Raw genomic sequence first — 27,317 nt, 5'->3', positions numbered from 1 at the left:
GCCAATACTTGAAAAGTATTGAAGGCAAAGCTGACCAAAAGCTAACTTGGAACTGGTTAAGATCAGGAGAATTGATAAAAGAAACAGAAGGCTTTATTTTGGCAGCTCAAGAACAAGCCTTAGCCACAAACTACATGAAAGCAAAAATTCAACATGTTACCACCAACAGCAAATGTCGCCTCTGTAATGAGAAAGACGAGACAGTCAACCACTTGATGAGTGGGTGCAGCAAAATTTCACAAACTGACTACCTACAACGCCATGACCGCGTTGCTAACATCATTCACTGGAAATTGTGCCAAAAGTTTGGATTTGAGTACAGCAAAAACCACTGGGATCATCAAGTTGAGAAGGTTTTAGAGAATGAGAAAGTCAAGATCTTGTGGAACTTCAGAATCCAGACTGACAGGCACTTGGCCTACAACACACCTGACATAACAATAATTGAAAAGAAAAAAGTATGGTTCATTGACATTGCAATACCTGGAGATGCACGAATTGAAGATAAGCAGCAAGAAAAAAATCACAAAGTACTGAGACTTGCAAATTAAAGTTGAGCAACTGTGGAAAAAGAAATCATGTGTTGTCCCGATTGTAATTGGAGCCCTTGGAGCAATACCTAAAGGACTACCTCGCTATTTGGAAATTTTAAATTTATCAGATTTGAACATTCTGATTCTACAAAAAAACCGCCCTACTTGGAACAGCTTATATCCTTCGACATTACCTTAACAGTTCCTAGGTCCTTAGTTAGGACTCGAGCTGTTGAGCTACCAACCAGCCCCAAAGGCTGTGAATCTCACCAAAGATTAACCACGCAATAATAATAATAATAATAATAATAATAATAATAATAATAATAATAATAATAATAATAATAATGAGCAGCTCAATGGGTACCATTATATATTTTGAAAAAAAAAATTAATTCTATCCTGTCACTCATGAATCCTATATGAAATCCAGATCGGAACTGGATAGCAGTTGGCCACATGCATCTACATTTAATCGGTTGACAAATGCTTTAATTCAGAAATGGTAACTGCACACTTTCTAAGTGGCTTTCTGAGCAAAGAAATTTAGTTGAGTTGAACAGGGAACTTGGAGACGACATAAAGCACACTCAAAGGAAAATTATTCAGAGCCCAACTCATTTCACGGTGTTGATGTTGTGGAGAAACTAGAACGAGGGAGGAGTATTAGATATGCTTGCTGCCTTGACTTATTTATAAAAATAATAAAGGTGAGGAAAATAAATAAATAAGCCTCCTTTAATTCCAAGGAATGTCTTTCTCTGGTTGCAATATAATGGGCATCTGCCCTCCTCATTGGACTATTGCAACACATGCTACATGAGATTGTCATTAAAGATTGCCTGGAAGCTTCAATTGGTGTAAAATATAGTGACCTACATACTCACAAGTGCTTGAGTATATCCTACTCAAGTACTTATGAGTATCTAGGTCACTATATATATCCTACCCCTTTGCAGGACTATCAAGACCTTCCAGTTAGCTTACAAGTGAGCAAATCAAATGAGAACAAATCCCACTCCCTACTAGCACTGATGATGTTACTTAGTTTGGTAATAAAATGTTTGCAAGAAAACAATTAAGCTCAGATTGCACCAAGGACCTCGCAGTTCAACCCTGAACTACAAATGTTCTCTTTTATTGGTAGGTTCTGAGTAAAAGTTAAACTGTTGGTTTTAACTCATGAAGCCATTAATTGCTTGGCACTGAGTTGCTCATAGGAACATCATTCTTTATTAGTCAGTCCAAATACTTTGGTCAAATGTAGAATTGGGTGATTATTCCCCATTTTTGTATTTATCTTTTTATTTCCCATTTTTGGCAAGTGGGAATCAAAGCATGGAAGAATTCTGTGTGTTTGTTGTTGGGTGATGTGTTGTCTCATTATAGGCTTGTCTCCAATATTATCTGATTTCTGGAGAAAGCTAAAAAAATCTTCAGAAGGGCTTTTGGGGGACTAATTCCAGGTATTGTTTTGTGTTTAATATGTTTTGTTGTTGTAAATTGTAATTGTAAGCTTCCAGGAGACTCTTGATTATCACAGGCAGGACCATTTCTGAGCCTAGGCAACCTAGGTTGTTGCCTATGGCACCAAATTTTAGGGGGCAACAACTTTTAAAAGACTAGTGAAATATATGACTACAAAATCTAATCATCTTTCATTATTGCTTTGTAACTCTTTTTATGCTTTTCCAAAACCTTCATAAGGTTGGCTCTGTGGTAGTGAATAGTACCCTTAACTGGATGTTGCAAGTCACAAAAAAGAAAGATGATAATATTACTGAAGCAAGGCAAAGATCTGATAGGAAGGAACCGAGTCACATGACTCAGCTTATTAAACTTATACTTCAAAAACGGTAACTGCACTCTGCACATCAGTATGCTCACTTGAGGGTTAAATATGCAGTAATCATAGGGGGTACAAGAATATGATTTGAATATGAGTGCTAAAATGTCTACAGCCAGTCCTGGAGGAAGGATTTAAATCTGTTAAATAAGAATACATAGCATTCCAAGGAATAATGGATACTTTCTCAGGAAAGATGGCTTTGTACTATATTTTTTAGAATGCTGTTTGTGGTGGAAGATGTGTCAGAATTGAATGGGTTTCAGGAGTGTTTGAGAGCTTGGTGCTCAATCCAACTTACCTTGTTTGAAGGCTCTTGATTGCTGTGGGTTGATGCCAGCAGACAGATGAAGTTGCTATAAAGGGATGCAGCAGCTTTTATCTGTGCAAAAATGACAACCAGCTGTACTACTTTGTACTTTAAGACAATGGTGAAATTCCATGTTTTTTACTACTGGTTCTGTGGACGTGGCTTGATGGGCATGGCAGGGGAAGGATACTGCAAAATCCCCATTCCCTCCCCACTCCAGGGGAAGGATACTGCAAAATCTCCATTCCCACACCAATCTGGGGCCAGCCAAAGGTGGTATTTGCTGGTTCTCTGAACTATTCAAAATTTCTGCTACCGGTTCTCCAGAACTTGTCAGAACCCACTGAATTTCACTCCTGCTTTAAGGGACCATTGGTAACTGGTGACAAATGTGTACATGTGAGAAGGAAGAATATTGTAGGCCAGCGATGGCGAACTTTTTTTGGCTCGCATGCCATAAGTGGGGGGAGCGCAGGAGGGTAGTGTGCGGGCGTGCCACACCCATAATGCAATGCGCGACCCCCCCAGTGCACATGCGCGCACTACAGGCTCCAGAGGCTTTATAGGAGCCTGGGGAAGGCAAAAACAGCCTCCCCTGCCTCCCGGAAGCCCTCCAGAGGCTTGAGGGACCTTCAGGACGCTTCTCTGAAGCCTCTGGAGCAGCCAAAACAAACCTCAGAGCAAACCGGAAGTGACTTCCGGTTTGCTCGGAGGGTCATTTTGAGCGCTCCGAAGGCTTGAGGTACCTTCAGGATGCTTCCCTGAAGCCTCCGGAGCAGTCAAAACGACCCTCCAAGCAAACCGGAAGTCCGTTCCTGAACTTCCGGTTTGCCCATAGCGCCGGTTTTTTGCGCTCCGGAGGCTTCAGGGAAGCTCATGAAGCCTCCGGAGGGCCTTTGGGGAGGGGCGGGGGGATGCTCTTTTCGCCCTCCCCAGGTTCCTATAAAGCCTCTGGAGCCTGGGGAGGGAAAAATGGCTTTTAAAAAGGGTGAACTCAGCTGGCCAGCGCGCGCATGCATGCTAGCCAGCTGACAGGGCAGTGCCTCGGGTGCCCTGACAAATGGCTCCTCGTGCCACCTGTGGCACGCGTGCCATAGGTTCGCCATCACTGTTGTGGGCTGTAGAAAATGACTTGGATGGGTGCATTTAGGTATGCATGTTACAAATAACCAGACCACCACAACATGGTTTTTTTTCCTGGCATCCCATTTAATTTATTTCAAATTTCTTACAGTTTAGCAATCAAACAAAATAAACAGCATTCTGATTTCTAAACAGGAGTAAATTGTAAGCATCAGCTTCCAAAGGCAGTATTTACATGAAAAGTATTTGAATTCTTCTTTGATGGGTATTGATAGAAAATAGATAGCACCAATTATTATTAATTACTAAATGTTGCAGTATGAAAACTGGATGCCTCTCGCAGGAAAAATAAAACAAAATAGAAATGTTGATTTATATTCCCAGAACATGAAGTGTTTTCAGTGTTTTTATCACCATAGTTCTAGGTTTGTTCCTGAAGAAGTATCTACAGTTAAGAGTATAAACTTAAGGGGTAAGTGATATTCCTCTTTAAGGCACCAATATTAGTTTCTAAATTGCTAGATTGGAAGTGGAAAGTAAATAAAAAGGAACAAGTCTTTTCTTCCCAATGAGAAGAATATTTGTTTGATGAATTTGGGTTTGGATTATACTAAGCATAAATGTTTAAAAAGCACAAATAATCAAGGTTTTGCCTGATAGGAAAATAATGGTTTTCATTCACTGCATGAATAAGAATGTGCCATCTTTTATCACTTCTATTCCTTATGTACTGTGCGTGCTGGGAAAACTTCTCCAGTGCAATTTGAGATTTACTCCATCACATTCACTTATGGCATTGCCTTTTTTCTCCACAGAATCTCTTGTCACCAAAGAACATATTAATTCTTTAGCATATATCTGCTTTCCTACTGGGAATAATCCACTGTCTGCAATTTGCTCTGGAAAAATATTTGTTTAAATTCAAATTTAATATTAATAATAGGTTGAAATGTAAATATCAAAGTTAATATTTAAATTGCAACTCATTTCCTGTACCAGTCTCTGTCTTACAACATGAAACATTGATATTATTTTAATATCCCGTCTTGAAGCAGGTGTGTACATGTTACCTGCCTATGGGTCCGAGTACTGACATTCTCAGTAATTCACAATTTCACTCCTCATTTTTACTAGAGATTATGGAACTGGAAAAGAAATATGTCTGTTGCCTCAAACTATAAATTGCCGTAGAGTGCTGCAGTTTTGGGAGGGGCAGACAGGTAGAGAAGGAAGGAGATTCTTTCAAGGCATCAACCGTGATAGAACAACAAGAGTTGTGTGTGTGAAAAGGATGCAGTGAAATGGCAAGCTGACTAAAGGAGAACTCTGTTATCTCAACCAGAGACAAGCCCAGACATTTTTCTAATGTCATCTTTCTGCTGTGTTCTTACACAAAAAAGATGGAAATGTTTCATTTTTTTTCTCTTCCAATATATATGGCATTTTAAAAAAAGGAACACGCACAAAACCTCCTGTCTTCAACAATTATACTAATAGCAACTGTTCAGTAAATATAAATTGGCATATATAATACAATAAGTCATAATACATGCAACTGCTTCTCATTTTTTCAACATTTCCATGATCCACCCCAGAAGCAAAATTAAACTCAAGAGGGTGAAATGGTTATCTGAGAAACTTAATTCATTACTGGGAACTGAAAGTTCAACACCACATCGCTCCTAGCTCCCAGATTTGATTATTCCATACAGGCTTGTATGCATATCAATGAACATATACATATAATCTGTCCACTTTCAAGCTTTACAAAGCACTATATTTAGTGTCATTTACTTACAGAGACACAGGCACTGCTCATCTTGGACCTACATCATTTAGGGTAGGGAGAATGACTGGTCTACTCATGGGTTTTAAATGGGTTTTTGCTTCTTAAGAGTTATGAAGTCTTATCTAAGAGGCAGCAGGATGCTGAATAATAATCCTTGGCATTGAATTCTCAGTGAATAAGGCTACACATTGATGTTTTAACATTTAATAATGGGGGATGGGGTTGGTAGCAGGGATTGCACTTTTGTAAACCTTATGTTAAATGCAGTGCCTTCTAGGACAACATGGTGGCATGGTGTAGCTCCTTGCTGGCCATGCCTTCCAAGAAATATTGATCCCTAAGCAAAGATTTTCTTTAGTCCTTTAGCTATAACACACCTAATAATCCAATGGGACCAACATGGAGAGACTGCAGGGCTCTGTGTAGCAGGCACAATGTAGTATTTACAATCTTTGGTCTTTGGCTTGGGTGGTGAGAAAGAATTAGAGTAAGGATTATCTCATCCAGCCTGGTGAAAGCAGGAGCACATGTGGGTGAAGAGGTCAGTTTAACTCTTTGTTCTGACCTGTTTCCTTTGCTCCTTCTGGCAAGAGTAAAAGTGATTTAGAAGAGTTTGGGAAGAGTTGGGAGTAGGATAAGAGAACGCCTGAGATACCAAACCTTTCTATCCACCACCTTTATTGTATTTTCCCAATGGTGCAAGCAACTGAGATAAATGTATAGCCCAGATTTCCCCTACCCCCACCCAAAGAAAATCCCCGGGGATTTGCTGGAACATCAACATGAAGGAAAAAATAAAGATGCATTAAAACCCATGTAAAATCCAGCATTGAGAATAGGCCAAGCCACATGACAGAGAGTAGGAATGTGTCCAACTATTGCACTTGAAAGGCTGGTGTCCCCCTGTCTTCCTGCTCAGGGTCAGTATAGAAGAGGTGGCATTCAGGATCTCCACGGATGGTAGGCGACCCCAAGATGATTTTCCCAGTGTTGGGATTAACACACCAACATTCTCCTCGCTGGCCATTCACTGACATTTTGCACTAAAAACAAAGAGGGGAAGCAGAAGAATTGATAATTCTGTTGGCTAAATAGACCCTTCTATAGTTGACAGTCATGACAAATGATTGCTCAGTCTTCCAAAATGACCAGGATTTATTATTCAACAACAGTATTTGCTGAATAGTGAAAACTATTCAAACCATTCCACTTTCTTAGGATATTTAAAGCCAATTCTATAGACTAGAACAGGGGTCTCTATCCGTGGCAACTTTAAGACTTGTGGACTTCAACTCCCAGAATTCCTCAGCCAGAAAAGTTACCAAGGCTGGAGACCTTTGTCCTAGAAAATCAAGCTGAAAAAACTCAATCTATTACAAGATTTGGAGGATCAGGTGACTGCTTGCAGTCATATTGTCTGAGATTAACAATGTAATAATAAAACACCAGCATGCCAAATTTACAACTTAGATACTTCGTATTTAAATTACATGTCACAATAAGTATAAGTATAATCTTTATTGTCATTGTACTTAAATACAATGAAATTGGTTTTAACGTCACTGGTGCAAAATTATAACAGAAACTAAAAAAAGAAAGAAAAAGAAAAAAACTAGTGTGTGCATGGAGTGATTGTGGTTGTATTTAAAAGTCTCACAGCTCAAGGATAGAAACTAACTTTAAACCTGTTTGTTCGGCTGGCTATATTTTGATGTCTTCTGCCTGATGGTAGAAGTGCAAAGAGACACTGACCAGGGTGTGAATCATCTCTGAGTATCTTCCTTACTCTGCTAAAACAGCGAGATCTGGTGATGTCATCCAGTGGTGTCAGAGGGCAACCAATGGTTTCTTGTGCCAAATTGATCACTCTCTGTAGTGCCTTCCTGTCCGCAGCTGTTAAACCAGCATACCATACTGTAATACAATATGTGAGGATACTTTCTATGGTGGACCAATAGAAAGAGGTCATCAGCCGTTGTTCCACCTGATTTTTTCGCAGGACTCTAAGGAAATGAAGTCTCTGTGGGGCTTTTCCAATCACCAGGGACTTATTGTTTTTCCAGGTGAGATCTTGACTAATAAACACTCCCAAGAATTTAAAAGAGGAAACCTTCTCCACAAAGCCCCCCTCGATATACAGTGGGGCAGGTTCCTCTCTGTGCTTCCGGAAATATAGCACCATCTCCTTTGTCTTACTGGTATTTAGATGTAAGTTGTTTCTTGAGCACCATGCGGATACCTTCTGATACTTCTTCCCTGTATGCTGATTCGTCCCCTCCAGTTATGAGACCCAGCACTGTTGTGTCATCTGCAAACTTTATTATGATGTTGGATGTAACATGTAATTAAGAAACAGATACTGAAGAAATTCTAATTCTATCAGTTGGAGACTACTTTCTTGTATTTGATTTAAAATTTGTAGGAACAGCACATAAATAAGAATGTTATGTATTGCAGCAAGAAGTAAAATTGGAATAGATGATTTGGTTTCAATGAGAGCTGTGAATTCTGACAGGATTTTGCAACACTCAATAGATTTCATCATGGGTAATGTTTAAGCTTATTCAAAGCAACTATAAAAGCCATTCCCCAGGGACCACTGAGAAAGGAAGAATAAGAATAGGAAGGCAGATGTTTGGAGAGGGGTGGGTGGGAACAATGATTTTTTTAATTAAACTCGGCCATTTTATTTACATTGTGCACCAAGCCAATCTCAGACTATGGCTTAGTTTATGATGTCAACCAAGCATTATTGTTTGCAAACTAAGTTTTATGGCTTAACATGTAGTATAATTTCAGTCAATTCAATAAATCTTGGCCTCATATGATAAATTAATGAGAGTTACTGTGTTTTTCAGTATTCTTTATTTTTATCCTCTGCCATGCATTGGTTTGAACAATCTAATAAGACACAATTATGTAATTACTTAATCAATTAAAAATATTACAGCCTTCCAGAGCCAATAATGCAAAAAGGGGGCAATTTTGCTGGGATCAACCAACAGAACACTGTAAGTACACCCCTGTCATTCTGATTTAGTGATTGGAGGAATGAATCATCAAAGTTGTGTTCAAATTACTCTTAGTGGCTTGACTGCATATACTTGAATCTAGATCCAGTATTAATCACACTTCCAAATAGAAAATGTAAAGCCAATGGGAATCAAATGAGCAAAGCAGCCAGCCACATAATTCTTCTTACCTATACAGTCTGCACTTTTCTGTATTTCTAACTCAAAATATGATTAAAACTCTCTAGCAATGCTTATTTTATTTTGCAGTATCAAGTAGCGAGTCCCAACTCCACATGTATCTGCCTGTAATCTGATCTCATATAAGAAGCACATAATAGTTCCTTCCGGGCACTAATCAATTGAAGGGACATTGTCCAGAGCCATGGGTGTGACCTTCCAAGATAATTAGACCCCTGAAGGCATTGGGGTTGTGTCCTTTGTCTTCCAATGGAGAAAGTTACATTAAAGCAACCATACCCTACACTGATGTTCACACTAGCAGGAGGTTCTAAGAAAAGAAAATGCCTTTTAGAAAGGAAAAAGTGGATGGATTATTTTATGCATCTTTAGAAAATGTCACGTGAGCTCACCTGGTGATGTTTGAAATGAGAAAAAGCTTCTGGCTCTATGATCCTGCCAAGAAACTGGGTTATTTTTGGACATGGACTCCGTCCTTTATTTCTCTAGGGCAGTGGTCTATAATATATTCGTTATATAAAATAATTGTTTATCAATACACAAATAACAACTGAACAATACATCATTGCATGGTCTTGTGCTCAGTTTTACATGAATCTGCTTAGACTCTTTTACCTGTTTGAGATTGTAAAGGCCTTGCTTATCGCAATTTGGGATGTTCAGGGAATAAAGATGCTCTAACGGACCACGTTCATCTGGCAGGCGCATGGTTGATATACGTTCCAATACCTGGTCCAATTCCTGTTGACAGGGTGTCTGCAATGTACCAACAATGTAGAAAGAGAAAACAGAACAGAAAAGCTCAGAGCATATCAAAGTTCAAATTCTGTTTTTTTTTTTTTAAAAAGAAAGAGACAATAATTGCTTTTGGCTTCTGAGATAGCTATTTTAGGCATGTAACCCTAGGCTTGGCTTGGCAATATATATTGGCAGGCCAAAGATTCTTAAAGGAACCTCTGCCTGTATTATTAAATTGGAACTTTAAGGATGATTCTGTTCTGGACTCTGATTTACTTTTGCATGGTATTTGGAACACTGACATATAAGCTATGATTACTTTACTGTTACTTTAAATGCTTAACAGATGTAATTGGCTTGTTACCTCAAGCAGCCATAAGAGGGAGCCAGAATGGTTGCTAGATCTCTCTCTCTGTTTTGTTAGAAGCTGATCGGTGTATACTGAGGTATTGTGGTTTGCTACTGTTTAGCTACCGTATATACTTGAGTATAAGCCGACTCGAGTATAAGCCGAGACCCCTAATTTTACCCCAAAAAACTGGAAAAAGTTATTGACTCGACTATAAGCCGAGGCTGGGAAATGCAGCAGCTCACGGTAAATTTCAAAAATAAAAATACAGGTAGATAACAATAAAATTGCTTTAATTGAGGCATGTGGAAAAGAGGCTGACTCACTCTCTCTCACGGCAGTGCTGGCTGTGGGGGTGCTATTCATGCATCCTCTCGTAATACAGATCATCAAATAAAAAGCTCTTCTCTTTTGAAGGGAGAAAGGCGGCGTGTTGAGGGATAACGAGAGGGAGACTACATTTCCCAGAAGGCTTTGCCTAGGAGCTTGCTTTTGGATTGGCCGCCGCCCGGCCCAATTCGGGCCGGGAAAGTGGCGTGGATAACGGCCGCTAGCAGATAGACGGGAGGTATTGAAGGGCGCTATTGGGAAGCCATGGCATGGTAGATCCCTCTTCACCTGCCCCATCTTTCCTTCTTCCCCGGGAGCACCGATAAGACCGGGCAATTGTGTCCCCCACCCTTCCCTCCACACTGCTGGCGCCCTTGCTTTATTTGAGTGCATCGCTTTGTACTTTACGCCGGCCGCTGCAACGCCACCGCGTCCTCCCGCTCCGCCTGGAGCGCCCCGGGAAGCCGGCGGCGCTGCGCTCCGTCTGCCCACCGCTGCAACGCCACCGCGTCCTCCCGCTCCGCCTGGAGTGCCCCGGGAAGCCGGCGGCACTGCGCTCCGTCTGCCCGCCGCTGCAATGCCACCGCGTCCTCCCGCTCCGCCTGGAGCACCCCGGGAAGCCAGGGAGGAGCGGGAGGACGTGGTGCCGTTGCAGCGGCGGGCAGATGGAGCGCAGCGCCGCCGGCTTCCCGGGGCGCTCCAGGCGGAGCGGGAGGACGCGGTGGCGTTGCAGCGGCGGGCAGACGGAGCGCAGCGCCGCCGGCTTCCCGGGGCGCTCCAGGCGGAGCCGGAGGACGCGGTGGCATTGCAGCGGCGGGCAGACGGAGCGCAGCGCCGCCGGCTTCCCGGGGCGCTCCAGGCGGAGCAGGAGGACGCGGTGGCGTTGCAGCGGCCGGCGTAAAGTACAAAACGCGCACAGGGCAAGGAAAGCGAGGACTCAGAATGGCATAAGTGGGGGCGAGAAAGGAAAGCAGCAGCGATGCACTCAAATAAAGCAAGGGCGCCAGCAGCGTGGAGGGAAGGGTGTGTTACCCCTGCCCCCTCCTTCGCCGTGCTTTTGAGGAGCCATGAGGCCGTGGGAGCCAGTAGGAAGGTGGCGGAGGGGGTGGGAGCGATCCCGGAAGCACCGAAGCCTCGGTGTTCTTTTTTTTTTGTTGTTCACTGGAGTATAAGCCGAAGTGGATTTTTCAGCCCAAAAAGTGGGCTGAAAAATTCGGCTTATACTCAAGTATATACGGTATATTTTGTGTGTTAGACTGACTATTTTGATAACTGAATTACTGAACCGTGTATGACTTGGACTGTTAACCGGACTCTGAATACCTCTATATTTCTACATAGTAAACTACTATATTTTTATACTATTCAGTGTCTCTGTATGCTGGTTTGTGCGTGTTATTCCATATCACTCTCATTACGCTTCTCTGCATACTCGCTCTTCTAATGGGGAGCTTAATTACTTAACAACTATGTCAAGGTTTGTATTATTATTTTAAAATTTTTATTATAATTTAGAAGCTGCCCAACTCTAAACAACTCTGTGCAGTTTATATATTAAAAGTAATGAACTACAAAAGCCAAAAGAACAGATAACGAATGTCCAGAACAACCCAACACCTCTCAAAGGAGAACAGTATGCGATCCATGTACTGACTAGGACTTGCAACCATCCTACTGCCAGACCAAAGCCAAAGTTTCTAATACTTATGAAACACTATCATGATTGGATCCATATGGATTGCTGGGGAGATAGGGTTGATGCTTGCTTAACATAACATTATAGATTTGAACCTAACAATATAGATATAATTTTAAAATGTGATCACTCTCTGCCTCCACTTCATAAAAAATTATTACCATAGCTCTTTACACTTAATTTAAGCTTCTTTAATACAGTGACCTGTGGGATGTATTTCACTGGTAGCCTTTCTCTGTGGTTAAGATCAATCGTGCCATGACACTCTGATATAACATATACCACAGGAAGTGCACTTGCTCCCAGTAGGTTTCTGGGTGTAATTCAATGTGTTGTCAGTTAAAAAAACCCACCTGGCATGGGGCAAGATTACTTGTGGGCCTGCCTATCTTTGATGATGCTGTCCATCCCACCAAGTCTGGCAGAGTGGGCTTGGGTTTCTTTGATGAAATAGAGTAAAACTAGCAAGTTCTTCCACCCAAATACATCAGCCAGGATGTTAACAGAGTTCTGGCACCGGTGTGCATAATATGTTGCTACTGAGATTTTCATAGAGGCATACCACAGAATAACATAATTGGAAGGGACCCTGGAGGTCTTCTAGTCTAACCCCCTGCTTGATCAGAAGATCCTACCATTTCAGACAAATAGTTATCCTTCACTTGGGTTTTTTTTAAAAGCAGATTTTGAGAATTGTATTATGCTTTTATCTCTGTTCTCCACCCAGAGTTTCACTTGTTAGATGGATGGATAGTTAAATTTGAGTAATAACTAACTATTTAAAAACCCCATCACTTGAAAATACTTTGCCATGATTCTTTTATCTTCAGATAGCAAGGAGATAGTTTTTATATAGCAAAGACTCCACAACTATCATGTGAATAAATTATAATCAGAGCTTGCCTGTTTTATCAGTGCCCATTCATTAATCCATCGTGAGTTTCCAAGAAAATAAAAGAACCACATGCCAAGTTTTTAACCCACACACACACAGGGGCCTCAAAAGCTTTCGAGAGACTGTGGAAACCAATTTCAGAGCCTGTCAGTTTCTGTCCAAGAAACTTCCTGAATAGTCTTCAGCTACTCAGACTCTGCCTGGATTTGGGCCAGTTAGAAATCAGTGAAGCCAATTAGACCAGCCTAAATATGGCACTATGAAGGACCGAGTAAGAGAGGGGAAAACCTCATGCATTGCTAGTATAGCAAAACCAAAAGAGGTGGACAGCTAACTGGTATCAATTTTACCTGAGGGAAATGATAGAAGACTGAATGAGAAAACCTACAACTAGAAATAATTCCTTTACACTACACTACACTACACTACGCCAACCGTATTCCTGATTGACAATTGTGTGCCAAAATCTTCCTGCGCCATGCCAAAATGCTTCAAATTTATGGAAAAGAATGTTCTGTTCTTATCTGTTAAGTATTATTTTCTCTTTTCCTCTGGCAGTTTTCTCTAATTTCCAATTTAAAACTTGCTCCCCTATTTAATTAAGGTAAATTGATAATCCTACTGTAGAGCACGTGTATATTAAAGTTCTCTTTAACAGTAAAGGAATAAATAGATAAATCAAAAACAGAAGCAATTTGCTGGATTAGCATCCCTCTAAGACACTTGTTAGCATCCACTTAACTCATCATCATCTGCAAAAAAAATAAAGCTTAGTAACCAATAGGCATTATGTGGATGCGTAGAATTCTAAAGTCCTGTAGTCCGTATTTTGCCATCTAAATGAACATGTGTTTCCTCACTGATCTGCTTCCTAAACATGTTGAAAGACTAACATGCACCTACGTGAAAAACTATTGCTACCAGCTGAATAATATAATAAAATATGTTGTTGTTCACAAACAGAATTAATCCGATTAAAAAAGAGATGGTCAAGGTGACAACAATTATTATGAAGTCTCTGGTTATTTTTGATATGGTGACAGTGATGTTAATGCACACTTGCAAACAGATAAAAAAGTGGGCTATAAATGAATGTCAATATTTTATTTTTATCTACTTTAGTTATTGGATATATATATATACATACATATACATATACATATGTACATATGTATATATGTATATATGTGTGTGTATATATGTGTGTGTATGTATGTCTGTATATATACACACACACACACACACACACACAATTATTGTCTGTAAGATAGGCAGCCTATTTTACAGACAATAATTGTAGGTGGTTCAAAAAAAAAACAAACCCCAGCCAACAAAAACAAAAGATAAAACAATAATTTCACACAAGGGAACATCAGACTTACTATGACACTGGGACAACATCCCTACATTGGCTGGGCTCATTCCCATGTTGACTCAATGCCTAACAAAATAGCCAGATCTTTACAGCTTTCCAAAAGACTAAAATCACCTGGTTCTCTGCTTGCCCGATAAAATTCTGTGAAATATTATCTATTGCACAAAACCCTCACCTATAACTTAATTATCATTTTATCCACCTAATTTAACAGCACTTCTTCATTCTATTGTTACCATCATATGTTACTACCAACTATGGCACACCTGCCATACGTTCACCATCATGGATATATATACTATGAACAGTTGCTCCTCATAAGGAGACTGCATAGAAATGGTCCATGGTGGATTTTGAACACTCAGCAATGATAGAAATAGCTATCTTGCTCACAGTTGCAGTATACAAAAGACATGTTTTAAAATTTAAAGGGTAATACAAATAATAAACCAAAACAGTGATGTGGATATATTTTTTTATTTTTATGATGAATTTACAAAAGACATTTATTAAATTTTTGAAGAATCTTGTGAGAAAAAATGATTGAAATCAAATTCTATGACATTATTTAAATGGACTAAATTTTTAGATCAGCAGAAGTAAAAGAAGTTGGCTTAATTGATCAAAGTTAAAATAAAACATACTATTATTTCTGGTAAATGTCAATGGACTTCCTGCTGGCATCAGGACTGAAAAAAATGATGCTTTATGGGTTTGTTTATAGATAAGATATTGAATGAAGAGATCATTGGCTGTAAACTATGAGAGGGCAGAGTTACTAAAATTGTTTATACTTGTGAAGGTTGGAAGTCACTTCTTTATATATTTTTTTTCTTTACTATATTAAGTATTTTCTTTCTTTATTATATTATTTTCTTCCTTTTTTGTACTTTTTATATTTTTTCTTTTTCTTTGTATCTTTCATTCTTTTTATTTTTTTAAAGTTTATATCAGATTTTACTATTGCACTCAAAATCTTTAGTAAAATTTTATATAGCATCTTTTAATTCAAACATCCCTAAACTAGAAAAAAGTGAGACATAAGTCTAGAAATATTGTCAGTCAAATCTTATATATGCCACTCAGAGAAGATTAATATCTGAAATGGAACTATTAGATCCTTGAAGCTTCCTCATACTAATGCGAAATAATTTCATACTATCATTTATCAACTCACCCGAAGAGGCGATATACGTATTGGAGCATTTCCACTCTTGCTCATCAGCTTTTGCTGCTCATTTGTTTTGTCACGAATTATGGCTATTTCCTTGATAGACTTTACCCTTCCCATTACCGCAGTAGAGGCACCATCTACAACGTTTTCCACAGCAGATCTTTCAGGATGTTCTTCCATATCTAATAGAGATAAGAAATAAATTAAAATAAAGAAAAGCTATTCGTTACCCAGCCTCTGAAAAAGTTCCCATAGATTAATTTGTGGAATAATACCAATAGTATGATTCAGCTGTTCTCACCTGCCCCAGAAAATAATAAGCCCTCCCCCTATAATAAGCCCAAGGCCATATTTCGAGGGGCAAAAGAAAATAAGACGAAATAACTGTCTTATTTTCGAGGAAACACGATATATATGTATGTATATATGTATGTATGTATGTATGTATGTATGTATGTATGTATGTATGTACACATATACATACACACATACATACACATCAGTGGTAGGTTCTGGATTCTGTTGCAACTGGAACGGTGCAACAGGGCCCGGTGTCCACCACATGAACACATGCAGAATGTGCGCACACACGCGCAGCGCATGCATATGTCTTTACCTCCTGCGATGCTCTGCGACGCCTCCGTGATGCTCCAGCTGCTCAGTGGAGCACTGCATGCTCTGTGTGCATGTGCGGAAGCGCCGAGGAGTTCAAATACTGGTAAGGACCGCGGGCAGACAGACGGGTGGGCCCTCTGGAGCACCGTACCGGAACATTACCCGGTGCTCCCGGCAGGTTTATAAACAAGCTTATGCCTCAGTTGTAGTGCAAAATGTTTATTCAATAATGCATCTTTTAATACAGTATGTCTTAATTTAATGTGTGAGTCCTGTCTATTTTTAGGAGAGCTCTTTAGCATTGTCTTCAATGAGAGAGTAATTATTTAATTTTGAATAATAAATAAATAAAATAGATTTTCATTCTACTGAAGTTACAAACTAACCCATAGAACATAGAAACATTTGTCATCATCCTAATAGAAACACAGCGAATTTTTTTTTTTAAAAACCACTTTAATCGACAACATAGCAACTCTTAGAATTATAGGTATGGCATCAACAGAAGTCAATCAAATTTACACTCAAATTTGAGTTACAGGTAGTCCTCAACTTATGACCACAATTGAGCCCAAAATTTCTGTTGTTAAGTGAGACATTTGTTAAGTGAGTTTTGCCCCTTTTTATGACCTTCCTTGCCACAGTCGGCAAGTGAATCACTGCAGTTGATAAATTAGAAATCTGGTGTTAAATGAATCTGGCTTCCCCATTGATTTTGCTTATCAAAAGAATGCAAATGCTGATCATATGACTTTGGGACACTGCAACAGTGATAAGTATGAACCAGTTGTCAAGCATCTGAATTTTGATCACGATCATGGAGACAGAGAGACAGACAGACGACAGACAGAGAGAATGACAGACAGAGATAGAGAGGGAGGGAGAGACAAAGAGCCACAAAGAGAGAGAGAGACAGACAGACAGACACAGAGAGGGACAGAAAGAAAAAGAGAAAGAGAAAGAAAGAAAAAAGAAAGAAAGAAAGAAAAAGAAAGTGGGAGAGAGAGATGAAAGAAAGAAAGAAAGAAAAAGAAAGAGAACTTATGACCACAATTGAGCCCAAAATTCTGGTTGCTAAGCAAGAGTGTCGTTAAGTGAGTTTCACCACATTTTCCAAATTGGCTATGCCCACTCGGTCACATGACTGCCAAGCCACTCCCACCTGGTCACATGACTGCCAAGCCACTCCCACAAAACAGGCCACACCTACAGAAGAGGTTCTAAATTTTTTTGAAACCCACCGCTGATAGAGATGCTTCAAAAGTCATAACTGAAAAATTGTCATAAGTCACTTTTTTCAGGGTCATTGTAACTTTGAACGGTCATTAAATGAACTGTTGTAAGCCAAGGACTAACTGTATTTGATACATTTCAGAGTTTTTTTACACATTACCTATTATTTTTGTGATGAGGTAGCATTTTTTCCACTAGTCAAAAAAGTCTATTAGTGACTATACTCGCTATGAGACTGACAATGTATTCTGGAATTCTTATATTGAGATAGCACTGATAGTTGACACAGCTCTGTAAACCATAAAGCTAGGACAAATTTCTAGTTCTGCTTTATTTTATATTTGGCTAATCAAGTTCTCATAGAGTTAAATCAACCACACTTACATCTTCTCTGTCTACAGAATTCTTAAAGCAAACGAGTCCTAAGTAGACTGACGTCTTGAATTCCTTATGCAAATGTTGGATTTGTTAGAAAAATAGAATGCTCTGCTCTTGCCATCCCAGGCTACTGATCATACAACACATCTGCTACATAGCTAACTTTAGCAGTTTTGTCATGGAACGTTCTTGGTTACTGAAGAGTTGGTTGGAAGGAACAAGATTTCCACTGGATCATGGCATAAACGTAGTCAGGATAATGACTTTAAATAAATCCATGTGTTTAGGCCAGGTAGATTGTATCCTAAGCCATTGTCAGAACTTGCTCTATTATTTTTAACAGACAGTCCCCATTTTGAAAAATGGGAAAGAGGGAATCCTGTGGAATTAGAGGCCAGTTAGCCTCCTACTGATTCCAAGAGAATTTTACAACAGATTTTAAAGTAATTGAAGTATCCATACTATAAAAAGGATGCTGGGTCCACTAAAAGTCAACGTTGCTGTGTCAAGAACACATCACTAGTGCATACTGTGAAGGTTGAAAACGAAAAGGAGTCGGTTGCAACAAGTTTCAGTTTTAGAATTTGTGGCTTAATGATTGCTATGTTGGAAAGCTAGATTTTGAGCCTGGTCCAAGAGTGTGGATATCCTTTCAGATATTGTGGCTCATTATTAACCCTACTTCCCCAATACATTATCTTCTGCCCTTATCCAATCTTTTCAGCCAGACGGTGGGAGTAAGGAAAGGATTGCTAAGCAGGGCCGATGAACAGAGTGTTCTGACGGGTGGTTGCTTAGCAAGTGCCTCTTATTCTCCTGGACTTCTGCTGGCAAGGGGATGATCCAAATGGGCATCCTTTGGCTGTAACCTTCCCCAGGAAGCGCTTTCAAGCCCTTCAAAAGCACACGGAAACAGCGACTTGACAATCCCTCTTCAGCTTGAGTAAGTCCAGCTTTAGCAGCCTGCCCTACTTGTTCATTTTGCTTTCTTTCCATTGCTGAAGGTACAGATTGGAGGGTGAACAATGGATTCATTCTTCCCTATCCTTCCTCTAGGCCAATGTCATGCAATCCTTGTCGTTTATTCAACTTATAGCACAGGATAAAGGTCTCAGCTGTGTGTATGCCCTTGTTGTTGCAAAATTGCTGCATCACCCTCTTCTAAAATTCTGCTGGAGACATAAAAACTTAAAGTTTGCTTGGAGCGATAAATACCAAATGAACATTTCTGTAATTCCCATTCTAGCGTAATATAATGAGCAAAGCAAAGCAAACAGTTTCCTTGTGTTTCATTTTCGTGCTTTACCTAGCAAGATTCCATAAATCAGTATAACACCTTAATATGTTTCAAATGCAATTCAATGTAACCTCACATTGTGATTTGGATTTTTAGAAGTTAGCTTTCATTCTAACTTTGACATAGAAATGTCTTTAAAATTGTTGAATGGCTTTTCAGGATGTTATGTGAAGAAATGTCTAGCCCTTTCTGATTCAAGGATCACAGGTGGGTGGAGTGTACTGATGTAATCAGTGCATGTTAAACATACATGTGTGTATCAGTGGTGGGTTTCAGTGTATTTTACTACCGGTTCATTCATGCGCAGAAGCGCCCGGGTAGGTGGGCGGAGCCTCCCGCCACTGCCACTACCAGTTCGCCCGATTCGGGGCAAATTGGCAGAAACCTACCTCTGGTATGTATGCAAATATATGTATCTTTTAAATAAGCTTTCTACAGTCAAACACTTCAAGAAACATGCCATACTATCTATGTGCTTAAAATCCACATTTAAAATATATTGTTTTCTCTACGCCACCTATCAAAATGAAAGGGATTTTCTATTTCAATTCACCTTGGAAATGGATTATTATCATTTTCAACTACTTGTACATTTTGTGATGTGCAACTGCTTGCAGACTTCACATAAAGAAGATTAGAAAGAGACTCCTTTGGATGATTTGTCATAACTTTTATTATAAACATCTATGTTAGAAGCAGAATTGGGTGAGAACAGAGTGTTATGGAGAAAAATCTATGCGGTTACTAAAAGATGAAACTGATTTAATGGAATGTAGTCAATCAATCAAGTTATAAGTATAGTAATAGTCATTTTGTAACTTCGGTTAACCTTCTGAGAGAAAACAATCATTTTTGGAGAAAAACAAATAAAAAGTAAAGGATTTTCATGCCTTCAGAAATACAATCTGACTTCAGTTACACCCAGCTGACTATTTTTGAAGGTTTGGAGAAGTAAACACATGTACCGCAATCAAAAGTTTGCCTTTACGTTAAAAAAGCTAAACACCTAAGGGAAAAAATGCCAATGCTCCACTTAAGCAAATAAAAGAAAAACACAAAAGGATCAAATATGAGTTCTGTTCTCCCCTTTAGAGCTATCTACATGTCCGTCTTTGCTTTTGAATCCTAAGGCTTCAAGCCAACATGTCTAAATATGATTGGCTTTGAAACCACAATACACTTCTTCATTCTGTATTTTCCAGACAGTAACTCTACGCAGAGCGTTAGCTTCCTATGTTTCTATTTTCTCAGCCTGCCTTTTCTAAGATCGTAAACTACTACTGTGATGTTATTCTAATTTCATCTTCCATAAAATTTGAATCAATTGCAATTCACCGTTTATGGGATTTTGCATTTATATCTGACCTAGGGAACAACTGGAATGTGGCCGCATGCACTGTGAAGAGTGCCCTTAGGTTGGTCCAAGTAATACCTCTGTTGCATGAGCTGCATTGGCTTCCAGTTTCTTTCTGGGTGCAATTTAAGATGCGGTCATCACTTTTAAGGCCTACGTAGCAGAGGGCCAGGTTATCTGCAGTACTGCCTTTCCCTAAGGATAGCTACCTATCCTACCAGGATAGATAGGGTGGGCATGCCCCTTCCTTTAAACACTGCCATCTTATGGGAGCTAGGAAGTGTCATTTTGACAGCCTATGGCCTATGGAACACCCCTGAAGTTGTCAGACTTCTGCCCTCCCCACTACCCAGCCTTCTGAAAAGAACTGAAGATCTGCCTTTCTCCTCAACCACTGGGCTAAGACAAGGTGATTGCACATTGGAAGCTTGGCCGGGTACCAAGTTTTTGTTTTTATATGTTTGGATTGAATAGTTTAAATATGGGTTTTTAATGTTACTTTAGTTTTTGATTAGGAACTGCCAAAAGTTTATTGTAAGATAGGCAGCTATATAGAAGTTTTAGGTAAGTAAATAAAATTAAAAAACAACATTTTTGAGGTCATATCTTAATCATTACCATCACCACTCAGACTGTAGACAGTGCATATTCAGCACTCCCATGACTTAAGTTATCAAAATGATTGTGAACCAATCATTGCTCTCTAGAGATTAAAAAAAAACTGTCTCCAGAAAATGTCAGTTTTAGGTCTCTTATTCTTTTGCTGAATCCCTAGAGAATTCTGCCATTTTAGCTACTGCAATATCTTGCGACTCAGGCATTTCTAATCTCAGGTACCAAGGAAAAAATGAGTAGAAATCCCATGTAACATGTCTCATCTCTATTAAACAAATTCCTTAATTTCTGCCCTAAATTTTAAAAAAATATTTAAGGAGAAAAGATAGGAAAGGTGAAGGATGCTGATGGACTCCAGTGTCATCATACAGAGTGAGAGATTCCATAAGCACAAAGCAAGCTTCAACATTGTTAGGAAAACATCCAAAACAAACATTAACTGAGATATGTAAATTTCTAATTAAGTATCCCATTTGCTGAGCCCTACCAGACAGATATACAACTACCACCTCTCGTTCCTATTAATGATTAATTTCCTGAAGCAAAGTAAATGCTTCAGGAAAGAGATAAAATATAGACCTAAAAATAAATAACAAGAAAAGATGTAAGAGACATTATTCAGCCAATCCTTGAGTTACATCAAATTTCATTCAAAAAAGGATAAATTAATACTCTGAAATGTTCTTTGCTATATCAAACCGAAATCCAACAAGTCAACCTGATTTAAAATTTCACATAAGCAGGGAACAATGTTTGGGGATGAATGAAAGAGTAAAGGGAGATATAAACTACTACGGACATTCTAAACCACCACTACCACAATATGATCCTAATCCAGAACTATTAAATTCTCTATAGATGTGTATATCTAACGTTAAACAGAAAAACGACTGAATAAAGCTGCTTGAAGTATGAACACCTGCGGCTACCATATAAATTTCTCCTGGCTACTTGAAATAAAGCAATGTTCTTAAACAGGTTTATTAGTTTCCACTGCCCTCAGTTAATAAGAAAACTGCTCTGCTGCAGTGTTACAGCTGTTGTGACCATCTCTACAGCTGTTTCCAAAATATGCATGTCTGGGTTACGACTGCTAAGCTTATAACTTCTCTATTTCCATCTGCTGGACAGGTTTATTAGTTTCTTTTATGGTAAACTCCACCCCAGGCAGAAATGAAAAGCTCAAGCTGTGATCATTTGTCACATCCCGAGTCAGGCATTCAAATAAGACCTCCTGTCCCATCTAAACTCTGAAATAGACCCCAAAGAGTGCATGATCCAAGTTGCTAACAGTTGGAAGCACACCAACACTAGCTTCCGGAAGGAAAGGAGATGCTGAAACTAAAGGTCTTTCAGCCAGTGAATACAAGCAATTCTACTTTCTTCTTTTCCCCCCATTTCAATTGTTTACATTTCCTGCTCGGTATTCTTTTGCGATTTTTTTTTAAAAAAAACTCCAATTATCTAGAGCCCGCCATTGGCTTAAAAGAAAAAACTGAATGGCACAAAATCACGAAACATACTTTGGATAATATACACATAACTATATTTCTAGTACTTATGCAAACCAACTAGAATTAAAGGAATGAAAGAAAGTTTGTCCCGTTCTTTTGAGACCCACTGACAACATTTAAAATTTTTGATGTATAGCTATAAACCAGAAGTACAGTAAGATGAAACTTTTGATATGACTCGGCGTGGTCTCCAGACACTGGTCTTCTGAATGTAAGAAACTTGAGGAGACATGAAACATTCATGCCTCCATGGCAGCCTTACCTCATGTACACAATGTCATTCAGCATGTGACACATTATTGCAAATGTCATGTAAAAGAATGCAGCCAAAGGTACCAAACAGAAAATGTATCTCTTCAGCAGCTCTCATTTGCTGAAGTTACATATCACTATCTTTTTGTGCTCAGATGCAATGGAAGTTTCTGTTAATTGAAATGGAGTTGCTGCTATTCAAATTTCACACACATCTCTTGTGTGGCTGAAAACTCTTGCACAGTCATTCTTGGGTTCTGGGCCAAGTCTTCATCCATTAAACCCTCAAATAATGCTTTCAAGTGTTCTTCCTTTCACACAACATGGGAATTACTCTGGCCAAGATGCCATGGGAAAAAAATTGATGCAGACAAAAAAAGTACTCTGCTACTTACACAGAAGAGCAGTCTGGATGTTAAAAAAGTGAGTGATGAAGGGTGATGTAATAAATGGAAAACATAAAACCAAGTGTCATATGCCACCATGTTTTGAAACCATCTCCCTTATCCTGCATGTTATCATTCTTCTGGGTGGCTTTTGTTTTAGTAAACAGAACTATTCAAATTGGATAGTTCAGGTTTTAGAATATCAATGAATACTGAAGGTTCAAATATTTAAAATGAAATTCAAAAATGCAGTTCAGTGGAATCTTGTTTATTGTTAGAAATAGATAAACAAACAGTTAATTTCCCACCCCATAATAATCATCCTATTGCATCAGTTCAATGCCGACCAAGTAAATTAATGCAAACAATGTTGCTTCCTCATACCATTAAATCAATAATCCTTTATTTACTTGAAGTAAATCCATTAAACTCACTGATCATATTTCTTTAAATGCATTCAGAGCACGGGTGGGATATGACCTGTACGCCCCAGTATGGGCGTACCAGTGCCTACTGGGAGCACCAGGTATCGTTCTGGTACCGTGCTCTGGAGGGCCCACCTGCCAGCCTGCTCTCCTTACTGCTATTTGAGCCGATCGGGGCATTTGCCCATGTACAGGGAGTGTACGGTGCCTGTGCAATGCTCTGCCGAGCAGCTGGAGCATCGCGGGCAGTGGGTATGGTTGCAATGGGATCCAGAAACCACCACTGATTCAGAGCATGTAAACAATGTATTAAGAGACCTGGAAGCCCAACAGGACCAGTCTTGCTCTACTAAAGAACATTTTTCTGAACAGTCAAGTCCTTTTTTTTTTTATACCAGAGGTGGGTTTCGCAGAAGTTTACCACCGGTTCGCCCCATGCACACATGCTCACTTTGTGAGCACGTGCGCCTTTGGCACATGTGCTTTGCTCTCACACGCAGCTTGCTCACAGCTTCGTAAACATGGCTAAATAGGACGGCATAGAGCCGGGGTGGGTGGGCAGGAGTGGGCCCACCTGCAGGTGGCCACTACCGATTTGCCTGAACTGATCTGAACTGGCTGAATACCACCTCTGCTTTTTACAAACCAGCAAGATACTTACACCATAGAACTGCTTCCAAATTCTAAATACCAACTTTAGCATGCATCAACCTCACTACACAGTTTTGGAAGGTTGATACAAAGTAGTCCCCTATGAACTGAGACTGCCTCGGTGGACAAAGGATTGTTGAAACTAAGCCTCATGTTCTGCTATACTGAATTCTCTATAAGGGCTCACGGATCCATCTTATATTCCACATCTAGCAAATCACCCAGGAAATTCTTATCTTTTAATGTCCAGTTGTTGTTTTAGATCAGTATGATTCAATCTCCTTGACCATAGCTAAATTTTGTTGTACTGTCTGTGACATTAGGGAGACTTCAATTGTCCACTGATATTTTATCTTGTTTCATTTTTACTTTAATTTTTTAAATTTGCTTTTGATCTTTATTTTGCTTGATGACCGTAATAAAACATACTTCTTTTATAGACGTATGCAGGATAGTATAGGATTATACTGATATAATCAAGTGATAACTTGGATAACATAAATGTGAAAATGTTTTCTATAATAATTGGCTTTTTTTCTCCACAAATATTCCATATGCTGAAATATTTATATTTCAGGACCTAAATATATTCAGATAATAGCAAAAAAATTTACCCAGGAAGATTTACTGGTTTTGTAAAAACTAAGGCACTGTGATCTCTCAAAGTCCAAAATATTTACTGATAGCATGAGCTCTTGTAAACAAACATTTACTTTACTTAAAACTTAAAAATCTTAAAACTAACTATACAGAAAATGGATGCATAAATGGGTAACAGCTGTGTTATATAAACTGAGAGGCAAGTTTTATATTTTTAAGAGTACTTTGAAATGGCATCAGAAAAAATACAGATTCTGCCCACTTACTTCCTTAATCTAGCATAGAATCAAGATCACGTGAAGTGTTAATACCACTTTATAATGCCTTGGTAAGGCCACACTTGGAATACTGCATTCAGTTCTGGTCGCCACGATGTAAAAAGATGTGGAGACTCTAGAAAGAGTGCAGAGAAGAGCAACAAAGATGATTAGGGGACTGGAGACTAAAACATATGAAGAACGGTTGCAGGAACTGGGTATGTTTAGCTTAAGAGAAAGAAGGACTAGGGGAGACATGATAGCATTATTCCAATATCTCAGAGGTTGCCACAAAGAAGAGGGAGTCAAACTATTCTCCAAAGCACCTGAGGGTAGAACAAGAAGCAATGGGTGGAAACTAATCAAGGAGAGAAGCAATTTAGAACTGAGGAGGAATTTCCTGACAGTGAGAACAATTAATCAGTGGAACAGCTTGCCTCCAGAAGTTGTGAATGCCCCAACACTGGAAGTCTTTAAGAAGATGTTGGATAGCTATTTGTCTGAAACGGTATAGGGTTTCCTGCCTAGGCAGGGGGTTGGACTAGAAGACCTCCAAGGTCCCTTCCAACTCTACTATTGTATTGTATTGTATTGTATTGTATAGCTATAATTTATGAGCAAAATTGAGGCACTGACAATAGAGTATCTTTTGCACACACGCTTGCTGTTTTATTGATTTAATAAATGTGGATATTGTTACTCCAATCATACTTTTGTTTCTGAAATGCACACTACTAGCTCTCAAAATGCATTGTGTTTTGGCAGAAAAGGTTTTTTTTGTTTTTTAAGCACATCCCTTGCTTGTGTGAGCAGTATGCAGAAAGCCAGAGTTTGAATAGATTTGAATGCCAACTAATGAATAGTACCTGTGATTCATGAGTAATATAGGCTCCTTCCGGATGTGTCTTTTATGGTGCAATAGCTCTGCCTTGGTACATACTTTTACCTCAGAACAGATGTCATCATTCATTTGTAACCTCCACTTGTTGTCCCACCCCTTCTTTGGTCTTTTTTCCCCCTTGACCTTTTTACAACAAAACCCATTAAAATGGAAAACAGGAGTCTCCACACAATGTCTTTTGACTGGTAGTATTAGAAGCTATCCCTCTGGAGAATCACAACCTTCCACCTTAATGAGTTTCACCTCTGCAAAAGTCAGGGATTTATGTAAGACTTTCCCATAGCACATTTAACTATCTCCCAACACTGTTAGTTTACACCTTGGTCACGTATTGTTAAGAGTTCAGATGTTATGTTAAAATTATTTTTGGTTTTCTTCTCAGAGGCAGAAAAAGCCAAGTACATTAATTTGGACATTCTCCCCATACCCGCTAAGATTTTGCTGAAAAATAAGTGTGCTGAATGATAAATATTTGCTCTGTCTCTCTGCTCTCACTCCCCCCTCCCCGCAAATCAGGATACACAAAAACGGCTTCTGGTTGCAAAAATCAATACCATTAAAACTAAAAAAAAAAAAAATCCTCTCTATAAATAGGCCCATCAACATTTGGCAAGTTGCAGGGTTCAACTGGTTATATATCAACTCTGAACCCTTTCTGGAGTAATTGCATAGTATCAAAACATATAGAAACATGAGCGGAAAACAGATGAAGTAATGCTATTAACTCTCCATGACAATGTTTCTCAACTTTGGCAGCTTGAAGATGTATTGATTTCAGCCTCCAGACTTCCCCAGCCAGCCAGAGGTCCACACATTTTCAGGATGCCAAGGTTGAGCAGCTCTGCTCTATAGGCTCCAAATACATCTTCATAACTGTAATCATGAGTTCAAAGTTTTAAAATTTCTACCTCTAGAAAAGGCTGAATATTAAGAGGGCCACAAATTATGAGAAAGTAAAGGAAGATTTATTCTCTGCACCTGCGATTCAGAAGGCTACTTGTGATGCTCCAAATAGTTTCTGAATTTCAGAACTTTCATTCACCCTTTAAAAGCCTGCCCTGAGCAACATTCAATAATGTAGTTTTAGAAGATTGGCTGATTAGTACTTGGATAGACAAGAACATTGTAAAAACATCCCAGAAGATGGCGAGGGTGAACCACTAATTATTTGTAAGAAAACTATACGGAGGTACCATGTTTCCCCAAAAATAAGACAGGGTCTTATTTTCTTCTGACCCACAAAATAAGCGCTTGGCCTTATTTTTGGGGAGGTCTTATTATTTTTGAGGTACAGAAGGGTTCTTAACTTCAGCCTGTGGCCCACAGATTAGCTGATCCAGAGAGGGCTGGAAGTTCTGTCTCTGTTTCTGGTACACTCTTGCCAGCCCTAGCATCATTGGGCCTGCCACACTTTTTGCGGCTGCCACTAAGAGAAGGGGCACGTTAGCTAGGATTTACGGGAGTGAGCTCCACGAGGCCGTTCTGCATGGCTGGCAGATGCAAGTGGAG

The 27,317-nt window shown here is 39.3% G+C and overlaps 1 protein-coding gene across 1 annotated transcript in view; it reads right to left on the bottom strand.

Moving 5' to 3' along the window:
- Positions 1-3,883: 3,883 nt before the first annotated feature.
- The window catches only part of IGFBP2 (insulin like growth factor binding protein 2), a 70,855-nt gene continuing 47,421 nt past the window's right edge, over positions 3,884-27,317 (bottom strand). The window contains exons 2-4 of the mRNA XM_081957243.1: positions 15,334-15,512; positions 9,389-9,529; positions 3,884-6,604 (exon numbers count right to left, since the gene is read on the bottom strand). Of these exons, the coding sequence (XP_081813369.1) occupies positions 6,437-6,604; positions 9,389-9,529; positions 15,334-15,512 (488 nt within the window). The 3' untranslated portion in view covers positions 3,884-6,436. The remainder of the gene's footprint in view (positions 6,605-9,388; positions 9,530-15,333; positions 15,513-27,317) is intronic.

The sequence above is a fragment of the Natrix helvetica genome (genome assembly GCF_964273705.1).
Source record: "Natrix helvetica genome assembly, chromosome: 1".
Taxonomy (NCBI): Eukaryota; Metazoa; Chordata; class Lepidosauria; order Squamata; family Natricidae; genus Natrix; species Natrix helvetica.
Note: the sequence above shows the minus strand (reverse complement) of the source record. Positions and strands in the feature narration are given on the sequence as shown.